Genomic DNA, 26,085 nt, shown 5'->3' on the forward strand with positions numbered 1-26,085 from the left:
TCCAGCGGGTGGTACAGATGCACACCTGCAGTCTTTAGTTATATTTTTTATTTAGTTAGTTTGAATTTAATTTTTTGGTTTACGGTCGCTTCCTGAGATATTAGGCGCCTTCGTGGGCCTCCCTCAGTAGAAGCCGGGCGTCTGGGGAATTGGATATTCCTGTCAGAGTTTCACCCACCACAGTTCAGTGTCTGACGACCAGGGGCTCCTGGCGACTCACCACCGTCTCTGCTACAGCTGCTCCCTTGTCTCCTGCAACAGCTTTTCTCTGGGTCTTGGTAAAGTTTAATTAAAAAAAAAAAAAAAAAAAAAAGAGCTGTTTTCACTGCAGCTGACTGACAGTCTTCAGTGCTGAGGTAAGGAGAGGTGCAGGAGGGACCTGGTCTTTTAAGGCCGGCCGGGGAAGCTGTCAGCAGTGTTCCCCTCAGCTCCTGGGGCTCCGGGTCGTTTTCTGAGAGCAAGGGTGAGTTTTTCTCCGTGTGCCTCGTTTACTCACCGCTTCCTTGCTGGGGGCCTTGCGATTTCACTATAGACAGGCTCCTTTCCCGCGGCACGGCTGCGCGCATTTTTTTTTCTCCTCAGCCGGTAGTCTCTTAGCCCGCAGCACGAACTGGTCCTGCCTGACTGAAATTTTCTCCGCGTCGCGGCTCCGAGCGTTTCTTTTTTTTTATTTGCGCCCTTTTCTATTTCACTTCAGACTATCGGCGTGCTGCTGCGGATGGGACCGAAAACAGAATCGCAGGCCTGCCGCACATGTTGGTCACGCGGCCAGGCATTAGATGCGGCCTCCTTATGCGCAGCATGTTCCCCGGGGTTAGAGGCTCTTCAGGGCTTCTTGCCTCCTCCCTCGGGGAGGGAACGTCTGTCTCGCCTTCGGCTTCGCGGGTAGAGGATTCTCTGCCTGTTCTAGCCCCAGTGAGGGAAGACCTCACCTGGGGAACTGATGATATCAACCCAGCCGACTCTCCAGTGGGGGAGGGGGACCCGGAGGGGTTCTCCCCAGAATTTGTCCTCCTTATGCACCAGGCTTTTCTGGCAAGGAAACGCTCGGTGGTAAAGCGGCCCGGTCTCCTGGGGGCAGGTTCGGACCCGTCTGAGAAAAAGAGGTCGAGGCACGTACCCTCATCAGCGCCTCTCTGATCAGGCTCATCCCACAGGGGATTCTCCCCAGGGTACGCGAGATCTGATCCTGGGGTCTGGGGAGACGCCGGCTTCTGGGGTAGTAGGGGTGGCAGACCCGGATCCGTGGCCAGATCTGGCTGATGTGGATACTGATGATCCGGATGAGCCTGATGACCCTGCTGTGGAGGGGGATGACTCCAGCATGGTGCGTTTGTTCAAGCGGGATGAGTTAAGACCCCTTATTACCCAGGTCCTTGAAGTTCTAGGACTTAAGGTTTCTCAAGAAGAGTCTGACAACGAGGGTGTCAATCCAGTCCTCGATGGCATTAGGGGTCCCACGACATCTTTTCCTCTGCAAACTAGTGACCCGGGAGTGGGAAACTCTGTATTCCGGCTTGAAGGTGGGCAGAGCTATGGCGAAACTGTACCCGTTATCGTCTGATGTTTTGGATTTAGTGAAGATTCCAAAGGTGGACGCCGCGGTCTCGGCAGTCACGAAAAAGACCACTATCCCGGTTGCTGGGGCAGCTGCCCTTAAGGATATGCAGGATCACAAGCTGGAGATCCAGTTGAAGCGAGCATTCGAGGTTGCCGCGCTAAGCCTTGGGGCGGCGGTTTGCGCTAGCCTCATGCAGAGGGCCTGCCTGTGTTGGGTCCAGGAGTCGGCTGCCGGGGCCGGTACGGGCGACAGTGGGGCTCTGCAGTCCGCCCGCCTAGAAGCAGGCATCACTTATGCTACAGATGCTTTGCATGATCTGGTGAGGACCTCGGCGAGAGGTATGGTGTCCTTGGTGTCAGCGCAGCGTCTCCTCTGGCTGTGAAATTGGGCGGCGGATTTGTCCTCCAAGTCCCAGCTTTGTAATTTACCCCTTAAGGGCAAGTTCCTGTTTGGGGAGGATCTGGATCAGCTAGTAAAGCTGCTTGCCGAATCCAAGGGCAATCGGTTGCCGGAAGATAAAAGATTTTCTAAGAATGTCTTCCCTCCTCGAGCTAAGTTTTGGGACTCTCTCCGCTTCAGAGCGGGTAGATACTCTGCACCTCCTGCTTCTAAACCTGCTTCGGGGTGCCAGCAGTCCTTTCCAGGGGGTCGCTGGCCCAGAAGAGATTCGGGACATCGTGATGCAGGAAGTAATAAAAACCCCCAATGAAGCCACGAGCACCCATTCCGTCGTCGAAGCTGTCAGAAGCAGATTATCCAACTTTTACACGGAATGGGCAAGAATTACATCAGACCGCTGGATCTTAGAAGTGATCAAAGACGGCTATGCACTGGAGTTCTCGTGCCCAGTCGGGAGGTTTTTGTGGAGTCCCGAATGGCCTCAAGTGTCAAGCAAGAGGTGGTCCGGGTGACTCTACAACGACTTCTCGAGCTCAAAGCTATTGTCCCAGTTCCGGAAGCTCAACAGGGATGAGGTCGGTACTCCATGTACTTTGTGGTCCCCAAGAAGGAGGGCACATTTTGGCCCATCCTCGATCTGCAGAAGGTGAGCCGTTGCCTTCGAGTTCCTTGCTTTCGTATGGAAACCCTGAGGACAGTGATGGCCGCGATTCAAAAAGGGGAGTTTCTCGCTTCTCTGGACCTCACAGAGGCATATTTACACATTCTGATCCGGCTGAATCACCAGAGGTTTCTGCGGTTCAAGGTCTTGGGATGACACTTCCAATTTCGAGCCCTCCCATTTGGTCTCGCAACAGCTCCTCGCACGTTCACCAAGGTGATGGTGGTGGTGGCGGCCTTCCTTCATCAGGAGGGAATCTTGGTCCACCCATACCTGGACGACTGACTGATTCGCACAAAGTCTCGGGAGGACTGCAAGAGATCAGTGCACATGGTGATGTTCACATTGCGATCCCTAAGTTGGGTAATCAATGTGCAGAAGAGTCACTTGGAACCCACTCAGAAGTTGATTTATCTCGGAGCACAATTTGATACCTTGCTGGGCAAAGTGTTTCTAGCGGCAGACCGAATAGGGAAGTTGCAGGAACAAATACATTCCCTTCTTCGAAGGAACGATCCCACAGTGTGGCATCATCTTCAGGTCCTGGGCTCCATGGCTTCAACCTTGGACTTGGTTTTATACATTTGTTTATTTATTTATTTTTATTTAATAATTTTTATATACCGACTTTTCATGCAAGTATATCAAATCGGTTTACAGCATGAACTTTTGTCTCGCTGGAGCCCGGTGTCGGAGCAATTCCATCTACCAATGCCTCTACTTCCAGAATCCAGAGCCAGTCTGTCATGGTGGCTGTCACTGGACAATCTGGAACAGGGGGTGGATTTGGACACTCCGAATTCTTATACTGTATGGTTTCTTTATTCTGTATTTGAGGGTCTATCTGTGTTTTGCAAGTGTGACTGAAGTGAGTTATTCCATTAGTGCGTAGTTTCTATGTAAGGATCTATAGCAGCTTGGATTGTTCTGTTTCCTAATAGGGGGTTTATTATTATTTTAGGCCTGGTGTAATATTTATAGTATTAACTTTCATAGGTGAGGTTGTTGCTGTTTGAGTGCTGGCAGTTAGTGCTGTTTTGATATAGAAATTCTTTTTTTCTTGTGGCTTTCTGAGGGTCATGCCCATGCCCAAGATTCATGACAGTAGGCCTAATACCATATAGGTTCCAAGTGTCTCTTGCTTGTTTGCAGGGTTTCTGGTTGGCACCTCAGCAGTGCATACAAATATAATATACATATTGTAAGTGCTATTTTTTATCTCAGAAGACTGCTTTGAATGCCACTTTTCATGTAAAATCAGTTATTATAAATGTATTTGTAATTGTGTGTGAGGAGGGTGTGATGGGGTGGGCGGTACAAAGCTGTAAAGTTTTCATAAGGCACCGAATACTCTTACACCGGCTGTGGGCATTGTTGTACAAACATTTAACAGAGTCTCCCAACTCGTGGTGTCATGTGTTGTGTAATGGGTGAGGGCGCAGTTTTTCACTTGGCCATATGCGCCAAAATGCCTGGCTACAGCTCTGAGGTCAGCCATGGTACTTTAAATCGCTGGGGCATAGTACAGAAGAAAGGGGAAGTCATTGACATAGAAATCTTCTAGATACTTGGCAGCTTTAATGCAGCTCCGAAAGATTTAAGTATCAGGAAATGCATTTTATAGATCTCCTTTGACCTTTGTGTCCCTAGTTCTAGAAAAGGTAAAATGAGTTGGCAGGAGGTACACAGTGCTAAGCTAAGGATATTTATCTTTTTTTTATAGATGGGTGGAGCATGATTGCGTCTCCTTTCATGCCAAAGTACCTCTCTGCCCCCTGCAGTGTCACGCTGAATGGAGCCATCTACCTCATCGCAGACAATACCAAGAAAGTCTATGTGTATGATCCTGATGCTAACCTGTGGCAGAAGGTGGGTGGCACAGAGATTTTTCACAGCAGTCCACTGAGCTGTCAGGAGTCTCATTTTCCAATTTTATTCAAGGCCCTTTGCACATGGTGTTAGTTGGAACAAAATCAATAGGGTTTACATTTGCTTAAGCTTTTCGCATGTTTAGATTTTGAAATCTTACCTTCCTTAATTGCCTAGTGCTTAGAGCAGCAAGTTGTGAACTAAAGAAGCCAGGGTTCAAATCCTGCTAATGCTCCTTGTGACCTTGGGCAAATCTCTTCACCACTGCCTCAGATATAAATTTAGGATCACATTTACTAAGCCTTTTCCCCTATAGAAACAGAATAGGAGTAAATCAGGCCCTTCTGATGACAGGGAAATACCTAAAGTACCTAAATGTAATCCACTTTGAAGTGGCTGACCAGTCACAAAAGGCAGAATATACATTTTAAAAATTAAATTATAGATCTCAGTGGTTGTAAACTTCATCAGACTTTTACTCTAACGGCATCCTGATACAAAGTATATATTATATTATTTGTATTCAGCCTAGCATGGACTTGTTATCTCTAGCAGTCAGATGTATTCTTGCTGACAGCATACTGTTATCTAACTGTTTGCATCTGCTACAGCAGCTCTGTAGTCTGTGTAAGCAACCAATTCTGGAACTGTACAATATGCAGGCAAGCTGAAATTTTGAGTTGCATAGACTCTGTGTTCTGCCACGTTAAATCAGAAAGTCCTGGAGCGCAGATGCAGTCTGCGGCATAGAGTGAGTAGCAAAGTCTTATAGTCCTGTATATTAGCCTAGTCGAGATAGAGGAAGTGTGTCTAAAGCACTTCCAACCTCAGGCTCTGTTGTTGGCCTCAGGGAAGATGTATGTAATGTTGACTCAGTGTTGGGTTACGGAGAACGTCATTCTGCAAACCTACTGCAGCTGTTCATATGGCATAAGCACTCAGCTGACCGGGTTGTCCTCAATCCAGCATTCAAACAGGTGCAGTGAGGCTCCTGTTAGTCTCTCTCCCCTAATCCTTCTCCTGCCCATTACTCTCCACCAAGAGATCAGGATGGTTTATCTCTGGAGGAGTCCCTGTACATTTCTGCATTTGGAGAAAAAGTGAGTCTCGCGGGAGCTGAATTTTAATATGCCACCTTCCATCTAATGAAGGAAGCATCTGAAAGATTGTTATTATACTCTGAGGCAAAGAGCATTTTAGGACAGAGCCCTGTGCATGCAGGTTACAGCCTTAGTTATAAAACTTGAATTTCTAAACAACCTAATTAGGTACTAAATAGTGATTAGGTAGCAACTGGGAAAAAATGAAATGTCCTTTAAGTATACAGGTCCAATTGTACGCTTCTGGCCCAATAGCTGACTTACAGGGCCATTCTTTATTGTGCAATGTGCCGGTATCGCGTGCGATAAGGCCCTACCGCACGCGATACCGGCCGTGTCGAGGAGGTATTATTAAAATTGGTAGAAGGGGAGGAGTGTGAGTGGGGTTTGGGCAGAGTTAACTCCCGGCAGTGCTGCAGGCGATAATATTTTTCATATTATCACCAGCAGCACCGCTGGAAATAACTACACTTCTTCCCGTGGCACTATGGGGGGCGATAGTGTGCGCTGTGACCACACCGGCACGATGCGGCCGGCTACCCACTATTGCCCCCCCCCACGCCCCTCTTTTTTTTCACGAAACATCATTCTAGGAGTTAGAATGCAGCTCTTGACTGATACCCGTACTACAAGGAATGATAAAAATGGATTGCCAATTAGAAATGGTACCAAGAAATACAAATCTCTTTCACATGGCCCCTTAAATATACAGCTAAGATATTTGACACACACATTGCCAGATTACTGTGGCACCCTGGGCAAGTGAAATGACATGCAATGGCATCAGTAAAATGAGAAAAAACACACACACAGCTTTATTTCCACAATCTTTTTCTAAATCCAAACATAAAAGCCTTCACATGAGGCCTTCTCCTCTGTTATTGCCCACACACAGTACCAGTGGAATGATGCTCTCAAGAATGACAGCAGTAAAATGGGGAAAACTGGACCTAGCTTCAGACTGATCCTTGTTTCCACAAATTCCTCTGAGCCCAAATTCAAGACCCTTTTTCGGGGACCTCTTGCTCCTCAATACCCCACTGTGAAAGTGGAATGACATGAAATGGCATTTGATTTCAACAGAATGGCAGCTGGGGTTTGTTTTTTTTATGGGAATTACACCAGTGAAATGGAAAAATATGCATATTGCTTCAGATTGATCTTACTTCCACCAATTTCTCTGACTCCCCCCCCCCCCAAAAAAAAAGACCTTTCATGTAGGGGCTCCAGTAGACCAGTGCTACACTTTGCATATGTAATAACATAAAGTAACAGATGCTTTGTATGAAATTACACCAATAAATTGGGGGAAAATGTACATATATTCAGCATAACTCTTGTTACAGCAAACTCCCATAATTGCAGATGTAAGACCCTTCGCACGGGTCCTCCTTCAGCCCTTTGCCACACTGCACAAGTGGAAGGACAGAGAATGACAAACGTTTATTTGGAATTAAAACAACTGTTTTGTTTTGTTTTGTTTTTTTGCTGGAATGACACCAGCAAAATGTAGGGAAAATGCACATAGCTTTGATAGTCTCTCATTTCTACAAATTTCTCTGAACCTAAATGCACCTTTCAAAGGGACTTCCCTGATATAATTGCAAATGGAGATAACGACATAAAATGACTTCTGTTTGCTATGGAATGACAATTCCCTGTCATCCCCTTGTGCAGTGTGGCATGGGGATGGAGGAGGTCTCGTCTGAATGGTCTTACATTTGGAATGATGGAAGTTAAAGAAAACCAGTATTGGCTCTCCAAAGAGGTGGCTGATACGTAAGGGAGAAAAGATCAGCATTCAAAAAGTACAAAGAATCTCCGAAAGGACACAGGGAAGAATATGTGCAAAGCTGAACTGCATGAAGAAAAAAAAATCAGGATGGCAAAAGCAGGAGCGGAAGAAAAGATAACTAAAGGGTCAAAGTGAGGCGGCGACATTTTTTTTCAGGTATGTCAGTGAAAGGAGGAATGTCAAAGATTGAAAGGAGACAAGAAGCAATATATGGAGACAGATAAGGACAAAGAATGGGGGAGTAGGAGTTGGTGTTTAGGTTGCATTGGGAATTTATATGCTCATCTCCCCAAAGTGGATGAATTTCAACTGGGCAGACCGAATGGGCCATTTTGTTCTTTATCTGCTATCATTTGCTATGTTAGTAATGTGCATTATTTCCCCATTTTAGTATCATTCACTAGAAATCAGCTGTTATTCCCTGTCATTCTAGTTCCAAAGAATGACACTGTTGTGAGGGCAGTCCCATGTGAAGGGTCTGAGGTTTGGTTTCACAGAACTTTGTGGAAACATGGGTCAATATGAAACTCTATGCATTTCCCATCATTTACTGATAATCATTTCCTAGAAAACAAACATTCATTCTGTGTCATTCCACTTCCACAGTGTGGTTCTGAGATACAAGAGTAAGTGGAGAAGGAAAGACTGAGACATGACATGAACAGATAGCAGTGAAACAGTGGAAGAGAAGGCATAACATAGGACGAGAATGAGAGAAGGAGTGAGAATGGGATTGGGAGGGGAAGAAAAAATGAGAGGAATGGAGGAAAGAGCTGAGGAAGGAGAGTATAATGAGAAACATATACAGGATTCCTTTTAGTCTCCCTCCTAGAGTTAGGAAAAGGCATATACCAATTGGTGTGGGGAGAGCCTCAGGAATAACATTGCAGGGTTGCAGCTTCCCCATGTGGTAGCTAGCAATAGAACTTTCCTCACTGTTTTGTGTTTTCTAGAGAGATCACCATTTTACTCTTGTGGATCCTCTGCTTTTGAAGAGGCAGCTTGTCCTGGCTGAGCTCTAATTTTTCTAATTCTTACCTTTGAGCTCCATGGAGACTTTTGTTATAGATGACAGTTTCTTTTCACCCTCTCATGCCACCTTCAACTTATTTGAGGTTAGAGTGCCAAATCCTTCTGGACTCACTTAAGCGTACTTAATTTTACTCTTCTGTCTAATGGAAGAGGTTCCCTTCCTTCAAGATCCAAGGAGAGGATGTCTACCAGCCATCCTGTGAGAGGAAGAAGGAGAAAGGGGGGAGAAGGAGAGAAGAGGGACCATATACATGGCCCATGAATATCTGCTGAAGAATGGGAGTTGAAGAGAGGAGAAAGGTATCACTCTTGATACTACACGAGGAGGTAGAAGATACAAGACTAAAACCTTTAAAAGTACTGTTTTGATACTACGACCACCATGGAAGGGGGGAATCATAATTTACCCTATACTCCAATAGGAGGGAAGATGTCACTTTAATAAAGGAACTTAAGTAAATTGAAGAAGCATCTGAACTTAAGAAAGACTGTAAGACATCACAAACTTACTAAAAGAACTTGTACCACCTTCAAATGAATTACACAGCTGTAAAGACTTTAAATCATCATTTACACACTATCAGTAAAAGAGAGATGCTGGAAACCACCAAATACCTTGTAATGTGTCTTACTGAGTAGTGACTTCACAATTTGCCACACTGTGATTATCGTTACTATGTGCAAATACTAAAAAAGAGGGAAAACATTAGGAGCAATGTGAGGGCCTTGAAAGGAAACCCTGGAAAATAAATCTAATGAAATGAGAACGGTGTCCATCTAAATAGTAGTATGAGATACAGCCTCTGGATTCTAACAACACAAGAGATACACATCATTTTTTAATACACACGCAGAAAGACACAAAGGGGCGGATTTTACGAGCCCTGCTCGCGTAAATCCGCCCGGATTTACGCGAGCAGGGCCCTGCGCGACGGTGCGCCTATGTTCAATAGGCCTACCAGCGCACGCAGAGCCCCGGGACTCGCGTAAGTCCCGGGGTTTTTCGAGGGGGGCGTGTCGGGGGCGGGGCTGATCGGCGCGGCGTTTTCGGGGCGGGACGCGGCGTTTTGGGGCGGGACGCGGCGTTTTGGGGGCGGGCCTGGGGCGTGGTTTCGGCCAGGGGCGGTCCGGGGGCGTGGCCGCACCCTCCGGAACCGCCCCTGGGTTGCGTCTAGGCGCGCCAGCAGCCCGCTGGCACGCAGGGATTTACTTCTCCCTCCGGGAGGCGTAAATCCCCCAACAAAGGTGGGGGGGGGTTTAGACAGGGCCGGGGGGGGTGGGTTAGGTAGAGGAAGGGAGGGGAAGGTGAGGGGAGGGCGATAGCGAATTCCCTCCGAGGCCGCTCCGATTTCGGAGCGGCCTCGGAGGGAACGGAGGTAGGCTGCGCGGCTCGGCGCGAGCCGGCTACACGAAATCGGTAGCCTTGCGCGCGCCGATCCAGGATTTTAGCTGATACGCGCGGCTACGCGCGTATCTACTAAAATCCCTCGTACTTTTGTTTGCGCCTGGAGTGCCAACTAAAGTACGCCAACGCGCCGTTTTTGAAAATCTACCCCAAAGAGAGAAAGAACAAAAATGCAGGGAGAACCAAATATATATTCGGAGAAAGAATGGAAAAGAATGAGGCAAAGATATGGACAGGGTTGAAAGAAAAGCAAGAAAAGAAAGGACATGCTCAGTGGAATGAATTGGAGATGAAGATATAAAAAAAAGAGTGGAAACGTTTTTCTTGTATTTTTAGTCAGGTTAGCAGCATGCTGTTTTATTTTCTGTGCTAACTAATTCAACCCTGTTTGTGTTTGGTCGTTAGAGCAAGGCCAGATTTCCCATTCACCTTTCAAATTTTCTGGCTTGCGCACCTCTAATATCATGGCATGTTCCACCGTAGCCTTTTCACACATGCGGTGATAACGCAGTGGGGTATGTACTGTATGTAGGATGATGTGGCTGAATCTTTGTTTTCAGATGTAAAACACTGCTCTATTAACTTGAAAATTGCTTTTGAAGGTGCAGCTACTTCACACACTGCATGAGAATGGAGGGATGGTGGCAATCGGAAGCAAAATCTATGTAACAGGCGGACACTGGAAGGGCATGGAAGGTGACTACCGGGTGGAGATGGAGGTATATGATTGTGCCAAAGATGTTTGGACACGAGAGGGGAGCTTGCCTTGCCTCTGGCTCTATCACAGCACCGCTTCCATTTTCATGGACACTTCCAAGTGGACAGAACCCTTCCTAGAGGCTTTGGAGGAGTAAGAAGGGCTAAAGGACCAGCTTTGGAATTCTCTGCTTGGTACTGAAGAGCGAGGAGTATCTGAAAGAGATTTTTGGTTTTCTCCTCAATTATACTTCTGGTTTTCTTCTATGTTTCAATTTTCACCTGATCTTGGAATTCATTTCCAGTTCCACCCCTACGGTGACGCCTACTGGAAGAAGCGAATGCTTTTCAGGAGAAGCTGCCCTGTCCCTGCAGAGGCTATGCAGACTCTGCTGTTCACTCTGTGACAGGTCTCATCACATCACTTCTTATTTTGAACTTCACAAAGTACAACACTGAGTATGTTCTTTAGTTTTTAGCCACTGCCAAACTGTTACTAAGGAGTCTATTACCCTCAAACCCATCACCTTCCAAAAAGACTTCACTATAAAACAGTTGTATGTCTATTGACAGACTGCAGTTAAAATTGCCTGCCCTTCTATATCCGACTCAAGTATGCAGTGTGTTGAAAAGGTGCCCCGTAGGTGTATAGCTGTATTCAAAGTCCCTAGTTGTCTACATTTCTGCAAATGAAGAATCTACCACATAATATTCTTACGGACATGGCGACCATATGACCTAATGATACGGAGTCAACTCAATGTTTCAGAACCTCTCCTTTTTATAATAAAAACTAAGAACTCTGTTACTGTTTGGATGGAAAATTATATAATATCAAATGCTTCCTTCTGCAAAAACAAGCTAAAATATTTTAAAGGTTTAAATGGACACAACAGTGTGACAGGCAACACAGTATTAACAACCTTAAAAACCCCTTTTTTCTTCTGTGAAAGAGCTATGTTTGATAGTGTATTTAGATGCCTGACAGTCATAAAATACAGAATTATTTAGGATATGTGTTTAACATGAGTATTGAACCTTTAAAATGAATGTGGACAGGTTATGGCAGTTGCTTTGTAGGGATTTGAATTTCATAGAGAGTCACTTAGTGGTGAGAACAATGGGCTGGGAGCCAGGGAAACCGGGATCCAAATCCTAGTTCTCCCACTGACACAACTTGTGACGTCTAATTTAACCTGGACAAGTGCAAGGTGATGCATAGAGGGAAAAATAACTCTTGCTGTAGTTACACAATGTTAGGTTCTATCTTAGGAGTTACCACCCAGGAAAGAGATCTAGGCGTCATAGTGGATAATACATTGAAATCGTCGGCTCAGTGTGCTGTGGTAATCAAAAAAGCAAACAGAATGTTAGGAGTTATTAGGAAAAGAATGGCAAATAAAACGGTGGATGTCATAATGTCTCTGTATCACTCCATGATGAGACCGCATCTTTAATACTGTGTGCAGTTCTGGTCACCGCATCTCAAAAAAGATATAGTTGCACTGGAGAAAGTGCAGAGAAGTGCGACCAAAATGATAAAGGGGCATGGAACAATTCCCCTATGAGGAAAGGCTAAAGAAGTTAGGGCTGTTCAGTTTGGAGACGAAACGATTGAGGGGGGATATGATAGAGATCTACAAAATCATGAAAAGACTTGAACAAGTTAATGTAAATCGGTTATTTGCTCTCTCAGATAACAGAAGGACGAGGGGGCACTCCATGAAGTTAGCAAGTAGCTCATTTAAAACAAATCAAAGAAAATTCTTTTTCACTCCGTGCATAGTTAAGCTCTGGCATTCATTGCCAGAGGATGTGGTTACAGCAGTTAGTGTAATTGGGTTTAAAAGAGATTTGGATAAGTTCCGAGAGGAAAAATCCATAAACTGCTATTAAATAATAAACAATAGTAACTTGAGATTTATTTAATGTTTAGGTTCTTGCCAGGTACTTATGGCCTGGATTGGCCACTGTTGGAAACAGGATGCTGGGCTTGATGGACCCTTGGTCTGACCTGTATGGCAATTTCTTATGTTCTTATGACCTTAGCCAAGTCTCTTTGGGAGCAATATTCAAAGGCAATTCCTGCAGATGTTTACCTGTGGAAACAAATTGCAACCTCGCACTCTCCCTGGTGCAGATAAAACATGCCTGCTGCTCATATGCAGGTCCTTTCACCCTGATGGAAAAAAGGGGCGGAGGCAGCATGGGGGCAGGGCTCAAAGTACATGTGAAAATTTCACTTCAGAATCTGTGTGTGCATTTTCTGGCACATTGGGGCCGAATTTAAATTTTATGCGCGCGGGGGTACATTTGTGCGCACTACCCGGCGCACACAAATGCACACCCAATTTTATAACATGCGCGCGAAATCGGAGCGGCCTTGGAGGAAACGTTTTTTTAGATCCCCCCCCCCCACCTTTCCCTCCCTTCCCCTAACTAACCCCCCCCCCCGGCCCTACCCAAATCCCCCCCCCCACCTTATTTGATGGAGTTAGGCCTGCCAGAGGGGCCGCTGTGCCGGATTCCGGCACGGGGGGGGGGGGCGGGAAGTTCCAGCACAGCGGCGCATGAACCTCCGGCACAGCCGCTGTGCCGGAGGACATGGGAACACCCCCTGGCCTGCCCCCGGCCCGCCTCCATGCCCTGTCCCTGCCCCCGTCCAACCACCACACCCCCGGCCCCACCCCCATTCCTCCCATTTTCGAAAGCCCCGGGACATATGCACGTCCCAGGGCTTGCACACGCCACCGAGCCTATGCAAAATAGGCTCGGCGTGCGCAGGGGTAGGTTTTCGGGGGTTACGCACGTATCTTGCGCGTGTAACTCTTTGGAAATCTACCCTATAATTTGCCCCGCACCTTTGCCAGTGCAAAGTGTGTGTGAGTACTCTTTGAAGGGAAATTCCACCAGGCATTTCCCTTTTAAAATGCGCTTGCAGTCCGCAGACACAAAGTACTACAAGCCCCAGCAGGGGTTTCAAAATCCTCCTCCTCATCTCTTATTGTCTCAAGTATCCACCAAAATTGTAAACTGTTCAGGGCAGAGACTTAGCACCACATTTTGCATTATAGAAACATGATTAGATATATAATATTAAGCAATTGGCCTTCATCAATACCACAACAGTATGGCTTGCTTTTTGTATTTAGCATAAGGATCTGTAATATATGTTCTTCAATATCTAACCAGTAAAAAGCAACCCTTTTCTCTGGCAATAGATTCCATAGTTTAATTGTGTGCTGACTGAAAATCTTTCTTAAATTTGTTTTAAATCTGTTCCGCACCTGTACCTTGTTCCCTCTTTTGTCTTGTCTCCAGGCAAAAGACATCTAACTTTTTTCGCTTTTCTTCATAAGGAGACTGTTCCTTCTCCTTTATCATTTTGGTTGCCCTTCTCTGCCCCTTTGTTTAGTTCTGCTAAACTATATGGGGTAGATTTTTAAAGAAGCGTGCACTCGTCCATGTGCATGCACACATGGACCTGGCGATTTTATAACATGCTTGCGCCGTCATGCGCATGTTATAAAATATGTGGACCGTGCGCACATATGCGCCAGATTTTATAATCCATATGCATATGTGCGGGTGGCGCGCACAATGGGGGAAGCATTAATGCAAACTTCGCGTGGTGACGCATCCCGGCCTTCCCTAATTCCCTACCACCTACTTTAACCTCCCTTCCCCTACCCTCCCCAATCCCTAAATCCTACCTTTTTCTTTTTTTATTTTCCAACTTACTTCAGAGCCCGACCTGAAGTAAGTTGCGCATGCCGGCAGCCGGCTGGCATGCGAGACTCCAGGACAGCAATCAATGGCGCTGTCCTGGGCCGCCCCAGCCCGCTCCTCCCCACACCCACCCGACCCTTTCAGGAAGGCCAGCACTTATGCAGGTACCGGCCTTTATATATTTTATTTATTTATTTAAAGGCTTTTATATACCGAAGATCATGTACTAGTACATATCGCTTCGGTTTACAGATAACCAGTATTGGAATTACCATAGACATGGTGTACATGGAACAATAAACAATAAACAAATTATAATAATAATAATAATAATAAACAATAAACAATGAGCAAGCAATAAACAGGGTATACATTGAATATGTAGTACATTGGAAGTATTATGCATGGAGAACATTAAATATGTATGGTACAGTTAAGGTAGTATAGGACTTTATTATTAGCAAGGGACTTTAAGTGAAGGCTTCCGTGAAGAGCCAGGTCTTCAATTTTTTCTTGAATGCGCGTGGCCTGGCCTTTTGGAAAATAGGCTCGGCGTGCAATGCCTGGCCTTGCACGTGAAGGTCGTATTTTATGCGCGTGGCCTATTTCAAACCTACACGTATGTTTTCTGAGATGGGGCGACCAGAACTGAACACTGTTTTGAAAATGTGCTTATACCATAGATTCATACAGAGGTATTATGATATTCTTAATTTTATACTCTATTCCTTTCCAAATAAATTTGCTTTTTGATGCTGCTGCATACTGAGATCAGGATTTCAGAGTTGTCTAGAGATGCACACGTTTTTTTTGTTTCTTTTATTTTTCTTTCTTATTTCCATTTTTGTTTGTTTCATTTACTTGAAACAAACAATTAACAAAACAAAACAAAACAAAAAAAATGTTAGGTCACTCCCACGCAAATTTGAATTAATGACTGGAAGGGGGGACAGTAAGCAAATCCACGGCTCTCGTGCTAAACTTTCAAAAGGGAATCCTTGATAAAATGAGAAAAATAGTTAGAAAAAACTGAAAGGAGCAGCTACAAAGGTAAAAAGTGTGCAAGAGACGTGGTCATTAAAAAATACCATCCTAAAAGCACAGTCCAGATGTATTCCACACATTAAGAAAGGTGGAAGGAAGGCAAAATGATTACCGGCATGGTTAAAAGTTTAGGTGAAAGAAGCCATTTTAGCCAAAAGATCTTCATTAAAAAACTGGAAGAAGGATCCAACAGAAGAAAATAGGATAAAGCATAAGCACTGGCAAGTTAAATGTAAGACATTGATAAGAAAGGCTAAGAGAGGATTTGAAAAGAAGTTGGCCATAGAGGCAAAAACTCACAGCAGAAAGCCTGTGAGGGAGTCAGTTGGACTGTTAGATGATCGCGGGGTTAAAGGGGCACTTAGAAAAGATAAGGCCATTGTGGAAAGATTAAACAATTTCTTTGCTTCGGTGTTTACTGAAGAGGATGTTGGGGAGGTACCCGTAATGGAGAAGGTTTTCATGGTTAATGATTCAGATGGACTGAACCAAATCACGGTGAACCTAGTAGATGTGGTAGGCCTGATTGACAAACTGAAGAGTAGTAAATCACCTGGACCGGATGGTATACACCCCAGGGTTCTAAAGAAACTCAAAAATGAAATTTCAGACCTATTAGTAAAAATTTGTAACCTATCATTAAAATCATCCATTGTACCTGAAGACTGGAGGGTGGCTAATGTAACCCCAATATTTAAAAAGGGCTCCAGGGGCGATCCGGGAAAATACAGACCGGTTAGCCTGACTTCAGTGCCAGGAAAAATAGTGGAAAGTTTTCTAAATATCAAAATCACAGAACATATAGAAAGACATGGTTTAATGGAACAAAGTCAGCATGGCTTTACCCAGGGCAAGTCTTGCCTCACAAATCTGCTTCACATTTTTGAAGGAATTAATAAACATGTGGATAAAGATGAACTGGTAGATGTAGTGTATTTGGATTTTCAGAAGGCGTTTGACAAAGTTCCTCATGAGAAGCTTCTAGGAAAAGTAAAAAGTCATGGGATAGGTGGCGATGTCCTTTCGTGGATTACAAACTGGCTAAAAGACAGGAAACAGAGAGTAGGATTAAATGGACATTTTTCTCAGTGGGAGTAGGCAATAGAGTGCCTCAAGGATCTGTACTTAGGACCCGTGCTTTTTAATATGTTTATAAATGATCTGGAAAGAAATACGACGAGTGAGATAATCAAATTTGCAGATGATACAAAATTATTCAGAGATGTTAAATCACAAATGGATTGTGATAAATTATAGGAAGACCTTGTGAGACTGGAAAACTGGGCATCCAAATGGCAGATGAAATTTAATGTGGATAAGTGCAAGGTGATGCATATAGGGAAAAATAACCCATGCTATAGTTACACAATGTTAGGTTCCATATCAGGAGCTACCACTCAAGAAAGAGATCTAGGCGTCGGCTCAGTGTGCTGCAGCAGTCAAAAAAGCAAACAGAATGTTAGAAATTATTTGAAAGGGAATGGTGAATAAAACGGAAAATGTCATAATGCTTCTGTAATGCTCTATGGTGAGACCGCACCTTGAATACTGTGTACAATTCTGGTTGCCACATCTCAAAAAAGATATAATTGCGATGGAGAAGGTACAGAGAAGGGCTACCAAAATGATAAAGGGGATGAAACAGCTCCCCTATGAGAAAAGACTAAAGAGGTTAGGACTTTTCAGCTTGGAGAAGAGACGCCTGAGGAGGGATATGATAGAGGTGTTTAAAATCATGAGAGGTCTAGAATGGGTAAATGTGAAACGGTTATTTATTCTTTTGGATAATAGAAGGACTAGGGGGCACTCCATGAAGTTAGCATGTGGCACATTTAAAACTAATCGGAGAAAGTTCTTTTTCACTCAACGTACAATTAAACTCTGGAATTTGTTGCCAGAGGATGTGGTTAGTGCAGTTAGTGTAGCTGGGTTTAAAAAAGGATTGGATAAGTTCTTGGAGGAGAAGTCCATTACCTGCTATTAATTAAGTTGACTTAGAAAATAGCCACTGCTATTACTAGCAACAGTAACATGGGATGGACTTAGTTTTTGGGTACTTGCCAGGTTCTTGTGGCCTGGATTGGTCACTGTTGGAGATAGGATGCTGGGCTTGATGGACCCTTGGTCTGACCCAGTATGGCATGTTCTTATGTAAACTGGTGGCAGGCAAACAAAATAAAAGTTCAAAAGTACACTAGAGGGCAGTACACCTCACTGTAAGTAAAGTCCAAAAATATAAAACAAATAGATTTCAGTCTCTTGCATTTCTTCCCTACATTCCCCTCCCCTCAAACAGATTAGCTCTTGGAGCAGGTACCCTTCCTCCCTGGGCCCTCCCAGTATCTTTTGGGTCTGTAGATCCTCTCAGTTCATATCTCTCTCTCTCTCTCTCTCGTCTCTGGCTGCTGGATTTTGTCAGTCCAGCATTCTTGGGGACTTTCCTGGGGCAATTTGCTTCTCTCTGAAACTTTCCAAGACAAGCCTCTCTATTGCACTCTTGTCTCTAAAGAGATCCCTTCTTTCTGGGGGTCCTCAGTTGCAGTTTCTTCACACAACACTTCTCTCCTTTCAGGCACCTTCTTGCCCAAAAGCATATCACTCTTGTGGCGGGACAGATCCAGCAATTGTCCTACTCCCTCAGCCCTGCACTGATTCTCAACAGGAGTTCAGGAGTTCTGTTAACACACAGACTCTGCCCAATCGGCATACCTGGAAACTCTTCGATTTGGCCCAGAGACTCCGGAATTCTGAACGAATTGCTGGGTCTCCAGGCCAACACCCGAAGACTCCAGGTGCCCTGCTGCAGAAGGCCAGAAAAGAAAGGACCTGGAGCAGCATGCACTCGAAGAAGGAGCGACAGCACCTGTGCCCCCGGAAGACGACATGAAGCCCGGTGCTGCGCGGCAAGAATGAGACAAGCAGGAGCATCACCCTCCCCCTCTGGGAAACAAAGAAACTGAAGACGCAGGAGGAGGAGCACCACTGTCAGGCCACGCGCCGAAAATAAAATAAGGGCAGAGTGGGCCCGACGCTGCAGGAGGAGGAGGGGGAAGTGGAGCACATGTCCCGCGGGCCTGGAGAACTAGGAGGTTCCTGTGGCTAATGAGAATTGAGGTGAAAAGAGAGAATGAGAATGCATGTATGTACGTAATAGGAAGAGAAGTGAATAAGTATATATGTGTGTATATGTATGGGTGTGTGTGAAAAAGGGAGAGGACTGAGTGTGCATGTGTGTATATGAGAGTGCATGTATATGTATGGAAGAGGGAGAGAAGTGACTTTGTATGTGTGGAAAACAGGAGTGAGTGCATGTATGTGTGTGGAAGAGAGAAAATTGTGTGTGTGTGTTAAAAATGGAGAGGAGTGAGTGCATATATGTGTGGAAGAAGGAGCGAAGTGTGTGTATGGAAAGGGAGAAAAGTGAAAGTGCATGTATGTGTGTGGAAAGAGGAGTGAGTGTGCATGTTTGTGTGTGGAAGAGAGAAAATTGTGTGTGTGTGTTAAAAAGGGAGAGGAGTGAGTGCATATGTGTGTGGAAGAAGGAGTGAAGTGTGTGTGTGGAAAGGGAGAAAAGTGAAAGTGCATGTATGTGTGTGGACAAGGGAGAGAAGCTGAGTGTGTGAGAATGAAAACTCATGTATGTGAGTGAACATGTGGTTGCACTATAGTGTCAGAGAGAATGCTTCTACTGTCCTCCCTCTCACCCCCCCCCCCCCCCCCACACACACACACGACAATCTCAGGGTGACAGGAAATCAAAAGTTCCCAGGTAACACACCTACAGTACTCTGACCTCACACATAGGGATGGAGATCTCTGACTCTCACTGCTGGCAGGATGATCTGTTGGGGCCGCAATTGCCATGTTAAGCAGGGGTAGATTTTGGAGTCCTTTTACAGGGTTGTTATATTTTTTTAGCTTATTTTTAGCTAGGAAATTACAATTTTATCTGCTGATCTAATGCACAGAGGTTTGATGGATTTGAATGTCAGGAAAAAGTTTCATTTAAATCAATATAATTCCTGCTCAGTGTATAATATTCTTGTGTTAAACTGTCAGGTGGGTTATGACTTTGGATTGTACATCATTTAAAAAGAAAACTAAGTCTAGCAATGGCTGTTAATTTTTTCCATCGGTGTGAAAATGAAAGTTTTCTGTCTCGCTTATAATAGTTGTCACTTTGGTAAACACGAAATGACAATACTTGACCTCCTGTGTCCACAGATCAGTAAAACGTGGCACCCCAGCTGTCTCCAAGAAGTGAGACTCTTTCAGCAGCCACCACCTTATCTCAAATAACACCCTGAGACATGAAATTCACAGAGCATATCAACCATACCAGCTAGAGCACCTCATACACCTACTATTGCTCTGGTGTTGCCTACTCGATCACACTGTCTCGTATATAGTCATATGCACACCATTATCCTGGTGTACATTTCACATGCTTACACATGCAATTGTCCTAGCATCTCTCACAGTCTCATGCAGATACCATGACCCTACTGCGCCTCACATTATCTGAAACAAATCCAAATCTTTTAATGTCTTACTCAGAGAGTCTCTGGATTCAAAATGGTGCTCCACTACCAAATATTCCCCCTTCCTCCTCATTCATTCTCTTCCTGAAATGTCACACCCCCCAGCCTCTCTCACAACATCTATACGCCGCTCCCCCTAATCGCTGACACCAGAATTTATCACACCTGCAGTGCTGAACAACGGCAACGACTTAGTGAAAGGAACTGAGTGTGTGCTAGCAACTCTGTTATTTCATTTTATTGTGAGCACTGGATTGTGCAGAGGTCAGAGAACACCAGACATGTACTTTGGGTTCTGCTTTTCTCGTCCATTTCCGGAACAAAGAGTGGACTTGTGTTTTTTTTTTTTTTCCCATGACTTCACCATCCTGGTGCTCCCCTTCATGACTGAAAGACAGCAGCTTGGTTCCATCAATCTGCTGAGTGCCCTGGGCCAAACAGTGACACAGGAGGTAAAGAATGAGGATTATATTGCAGGAAAGTGCAAAAAAAGACAAAGGGCTGGCTAACTTCTACCCCTCTCCCTCTGTCCCATCACACTTTTATGCATAGACAAAATCTCTCAACTTTTCTACGCACATTGTCCAATGTATTAATGTACCAGAAGCTCCAAATCACAAGATTATGATCCAGTCCTGGTTTTAAGACAATGGTCAGAGCCAGAGGGAGGCAGGTGCACATAGGAAGAGGCATAACCAGCAGAAAGAAGGAGATAATGCCTCTGTACAGGTTGTTGGTGAGACCTCACCTAAATACTGAGGTCCATATTCACCACCACTTGTCCAGCTAAGGAGGTCATTCATCAGATTGCATTAGGGCGTTTTTGTAGGTGTTAGGGCCCACGATAATGCCATAACGCATGCAACAAATATCGCTTTGTGAAATGCATATTTGAAAAATGTATTCAAGTGGGGGGAGTTTGGGCAGAGTAAATGGAAATAAGGGCTGTTTAACATTGCATGTGATAACGTAATGCACACCATCATGGGATTTAATGCCGGAAATAATTATACCTTTTTTCTGAGCGTTATGCCTACAATAGCTGTGCATTACGGTCGAAATGGGATTTATCACAAATCGCATTTCAGGAGAGGCGAAGGAACAGAGAGAGAGAAACAGCCTCTGTGTAGGGCCACTGATTTTTTAATTCTTTATACCACTGTAAGATGAGACATTATGAACTTGGGGTGAAGTTTATGGGGTGAGTTGGGGTTTAGGGGGCAGTTTAACATGCACAGTGATACGTATGAACAACACATTTACCATCAGTGAAAATTTTATGTGATTTGGAGGGAAGAAATATGAAGGAAGAGTAGGTTTGTACCATGGTCTCTCTACCTTGCTTGATGCACTCTCTACCTAGCTGTAATAAAGCTAGGTAGAGAGACCATGGAACAAACCTACTTTTCTTTCACCTTTCGTCACTCCAAATCACATTAAATCTTCACAGATGGTAACTTTCAGTCATACATATGACGGTACATGTTAAACTTCCCCCTAGAGAGATCACGTGATGCCGTAGCGAGCAAGGACGTGTTTCCCTCCCTCTCCGCTCCCCAGCTCCCCATATCGGGTTAAATATGAGCCCTAAGCGCAAATCTGCAATTTTACCCGGAGCTTTAAATTTCCCAGCAGACTACCACTACTTTTCAGTAAGTTTCACTTGCTAACGATGGCTGCCCGTAATGCAAAGAGAGAGAGGGAGAAGGAGAGGTCCCGACCGCCTGATGCCGCATTGGGGGAGGAGAAGCTGGGACTTGCCGAGCCGCAACCAATCTCTGCACTTGCCGACATCAAAATAGCTGTTCAGGAAGCTTTGCGGCCTGACCTGCAGTCTATCTTGGCCCAGCTATCCGAACTCTCCACCAAGATCACCGGCTTTGAACCGCGCCTCACTGCTTTAGAGCAGTATGTCTCAGATCAACAAGATGGCCACTGGGACCAGGAGGAGATGCTGGCCAGCTTAAAGATACAGCTTGCAAAGCAAGAAGACCTCATTGAGGACCTAGAAAACAGGTCCCGGTAGTCTAATCTTCGGTTCCTTGATCTCTCAGCGTCTATACCAGATCAGGACCTGGCACCTTTTTTGGAGAAATGGTTGGCCCAGGAACTTCAGCTTCCTACTGCCTTGGGCCCACTGCGGGTGGAACGCACATACCACTTGGGACCTCGGTGGGAAGATAATAGCCGGCTATGTGTGATTATAGCAAAGATTCTCAACTTCTCTCATAAAAGCGAAATATTGCGTGCCATGAAGTCGGGCAAGTCTCGCTCACATGACAACAGGAAAATCTTAGTATTCCAGGACTTTTCAACTAATATTTCTGCTAAACGTTGAGCCTTTGCCCTCATCTGTTCCAAACTTTATGCACTGGGCCTCAAACCTGCCTTGATGTACCCAGCACGGGTGACCATGGAGCAAGGCACCCAGTGGCTGACTATGGTGGAGGCCGCACAACAATTTTTACACCAACAGGAAGCTCAGCGCTCGGAAGGTACACAGGTGCAGTGGTGATTCCACTAGCTGCCAGCACTGGATAGAGAATTGATGCCCATCAGTTAAAACAGCAGAACGAAAATTATTGCCATGCTGGGGAAGACCAGGGGTCCACCTAGCCCAGCATTCTGTTCCTGACAAAGGCCATTCTAGGCCATAAGACCCTGGCAAATACCTAAACACCAAGAAGATCCCTTGCTTCTGTTGCAATTAATAGCAGTGGTTATTCCCTAAGTAAATTTGATCAATCGCAGTTAATAGACTTCTCCTTCAAGAATTTATCCAAACCTTTTTTGAACCATGCTGCACTACCTGCACTAGCCACGTCCCCTGGCGACGAATTCCAGAGATTAGTCGTGCATCAAATGAAGAAGAATTTTCTCCAATTGGTCTTGGTTGTGCTATTTACTAGCTTCATGGACTATTCCCTAGTCCCATCGTTGGGAGTGGGGATGCAGCCCTATCTTTAGCAGGTGCGGTGAAGATGGACAGTTATTTTTTCTTCTTCCCACGCCATCCCGACAGGCCTGCGGGGATGTGTCCCTTGAGCTATGGTAACTGACGGGCTGGAGCAGGCTAGAGGTGGAAGGGACTGCATGGTTACCTGTTTGTTTTGTTGTGTAATTTGCCAGCGCATCTCCTCATTGCTACGTACGTATCATGGTGGAGGTTGGCCGTTCAAAGAGGGAGACAGAGGGAGAGGGGTGTAGGGAGGGGAAACGGTTGGCATAAATGTTCTCCGTTATTGTTAATACTGTTGAAGTTGATGGGGAGGGGACAGTGGGGGGGGGGGGGGGGAGGGGGGGAGGGGGGGAGGGGAATGTTCTCCGGGACACACTCCAAAATCCGCACATTATACTGATTTCTATGGCCAGGTTGTTATGCTCTTACTTCCTTCCCTCAAGAGGTGGTGGACATTTGAGGTGGGTGGGTGCTCTAGCTGGGGGGGGGCTCCCATCAGGATTATCATACTTTTTTTTCACGTCTTGATTCAAGATAGATTTAAAATTATGATAAATGGCTAAAACAGGTTTACGACTGTACTCCTGGAACGTCTGTAGTATAAACTCCCCCATCAAAAGATCTAAAATACTGACCACATTGTAGAGGAAAACCAAGGATGTTGCATTTTTACAGGAAACTCATTTAAATGACAGGGAACACACGAAATTATGCAGGAATTGGGTGGGGGAGGTTCATTACACCTCTGCTATGCCCAAGTCCGCTGGAGTGGTGATACATATTGGTAAACATGCACCTATCACAGTTAAGCAAGAAATTAAGGATCCAGAGGGGAGCTACATCATTCTCGACACAGATGTTCATCAGCAGACGAATATATTCTGCAATATATATGCTCCTAATAACCCTGGGTTGAATTTCTTTCGCAGAGTGTACTCGTTGCTGGCCACCTATACCGACCAGGTCATTATTTTCGGGCGATCCTCATTTAGATAAAGACCAGGCCCCGGGGGGACGCCCACCGTCAGATAACGGGGTTATTTTCCTTGAGATATCTTTACATTTAGTGGACGCGTGGCACACTCTACACCTCATGGAAAGGGAATACACTCATATCTCACAGGCCCATAATACACAAACACGCTTAGACTATTTTCTAGTCAGTCGCCATCATTTCTCTGCTATACAAGAAGCCCATTTAGATGACCTTATTATCTTGGACCATGCTCCCGTGGGGACCACTCTTTCAGACTTTCACATACGACCCCCTGAATTCGCTTGGCAGTTTCCATATTTCATGTCAGAGGATCGTCAGATCACTGATTACCTTCCGGAAAGTTGTGCAGACTACGCCTGCTTCAATAAGGAACACAGTGAAGACCCAGAATTGTTTTGGTACACAGCCAAAGCTGTCATAAGGGGAGATGTTATTTCCTATATGGCCAGACGACGGAAAATGAGCGACAAGCAAATTTTAACTCTAAGCTCTCAGCTTAAACGGGCAAGGGCAGCCCTCTCATGTGTTAACTCCCAATTTAACAGAGACAATTTCCGATCAATACAAGGCACCCTTAATACCCTGCTCCATCAGCGAGCCAAAAAAGGTCTAGTATATTATCAGCACAAGTTGTTTCAATATGGCAATAAACCAGGTAAACTTATGCTAATCTCATAAAGTCTCATCAGGGAATGAGGTACATCACAGCGGTGAGGATGGGAATGGGTCAAGTCACTTCTGACACTACCGAAATTCTGAAAATTTTTCAAGAGTTTTACACTGCCCTATATAAAGCTGGGCAATGGGACCTGGACCGCTGTGAATGATTCCTTTCTACACTTACTTTACCCCGATTAACGAGGGAACAAGTCACAGGGTTAAGCAGACCCATCACCGAAGATGAGGTGCAGCAAACCATAAGAACGACCAAAAGATTTGAGACCCCAGGCCCGGATGGATATTCTGCCAAATTTTATAAAACCCTAATAGATTCCATAACTACACTGTTGACTAAGACTTTTAATGTCTTTATTGTAAAAGGCTCATAGAAACATAGAAATGATGGCAGAAGAAGACCAAACGGCCCATCCAGTCTGCCCAGCAAGCTTCGCACTTTTTTTTTTCTCATACTTATGTTACTCTTGGCTCTTAGTAACCTTTTGGTTCTATTTCCCTTCCACCCCCACCATTAATGTAGAGAGCAGTGTTGGAACTGCATCTAAGTGAAATATCTAGATTAGTTAGGGGTAGTAACCGCCGCAATAAGCAAGCTACACCCATGCTTATTTGTTTACCCAGACTATGTAATTCAGTCCTTGTTGGTTGTTATCTGTATATAGATCCACTTTTCTTCATTCCCCCTGCCATTGAAGCAGAGAGTTATGCTGGATATGCATTGAAAGTGAAGTATCAGACTTTCTCCCCTGCCGTTGAAGCAGAGAGCTATGCTGGATATGCATGAAGAATCAGTCTTTCTCCCCTGCTGTTGAAGCAGAGGCTTGTACCCGCAGCATACAAATCTGGCCCACATCACCCTTATCCCAAAACCAGGGAAAAACCCCATGGAGGCCACGTCCTATAGACCTATTTCTCTTTTGAATCAGGATCAAAAACTATTAGCCAAAATACTTGCTGATCGTCTTGCCCCCATACTCCCAACTTTGGTACAGCCCGATCAGGTGGGATTTGTCCGCCGCCGATATGCCCTTACGAACATCTGGAAGATATTGGTGGCAATGGCTTTGTGCCATCAGACACATACACCCTATCTGGTGGTGGTTTGAAGCGGAAAAGGCATTTGATAGGTGGATTGGGCTTATCTGTCCCGTATACTTGAGTACATGGGGTTTGACGGTTACTTTCATGATGCTATCAAACATAAGAACATAAGAAAATGCCATACTGGGTCCATCAAGCCCAGCATCCTGTTTCCAACAGTGGCCAATCCAGGCCATAACAACCTGGCAAGTACTTTTATACACGAACCCCGTAGCAAAGATCGTGGCCAATGGAGCGAAATCGGAGGAATTTAAGGTGGGCAGGGGCACTAGACAAGGCTGTCCTCTTTCCCCATTGCTATTTCTCCTACAATTAGAGCCTCTTTTGCTAGCTATCCAAAGTCACAGGGCTGTGAAGGGAGTGAGGTTCCAATCAGAAACTTTCAAATATGCCGCATTTGCGGAAGACATTTTGGTCTTCCTTACAGATCCCGCCATATCACTCTCCCCACTACTCAGACTCTTTGATGAGTTTGGCTCCTTTTTGGAGCTCAAGCTAAACAAGGATAAATCGGAAGC

General features: G+C 45.1%; 1 protein-coding gene across 4 annotated transcripts in view; it reads left to right on the forward strand.

The window, feature by feature from the left end:
* KLHL30 (kelch like family member 30) overlaps nucleotides 1-26,085 on the forward strand; it is a 56,747-nt gene that overhangs the window by 22,386 nt on the left and 8,276 nt on the right. Inside the window, exons 7-8 of one of the 4 annotated variants that reach the window (XM_029616126.1) lie at nucleotides 4,345-4,490; nucleotides 10,425-11,531. In XM_029616126.1, the coding sequence (XP_029471986.1) occupies nucleotides 4,345-4,490; nucleotides 10,425-10,676 (398 nt within the window). In that variant the 3' untranslated portion in view covers nucleotides 10,677-11,531. Of the gene's footprint in view, nucleotides 1-4,344; nucleotides 4,491-8,338; nucleotides 9,282-10,424; nucleotides 11,532-26,085 lie in introns of those variants that run through there. The other 3 variants (XM_029616127.1, XM_029616129.1, XM_029616128.1) reach the window with 3 other exon arrangements.

This window comes from Rhinatrema bivittatum, chromosome 9, assembly GCF_901001135.1.
Source record: "Rhinatrema bivittatum chromosome 9, aRhiBiv1.1, whole genome shotgun sequence".
Lineage (NCBI taxonomy): Eukaryota > Metazoa > Chordata > Amphibia > Gymnophiona > Rhinatrematidae > Rhinatrema > Rhinatrema bivittatum.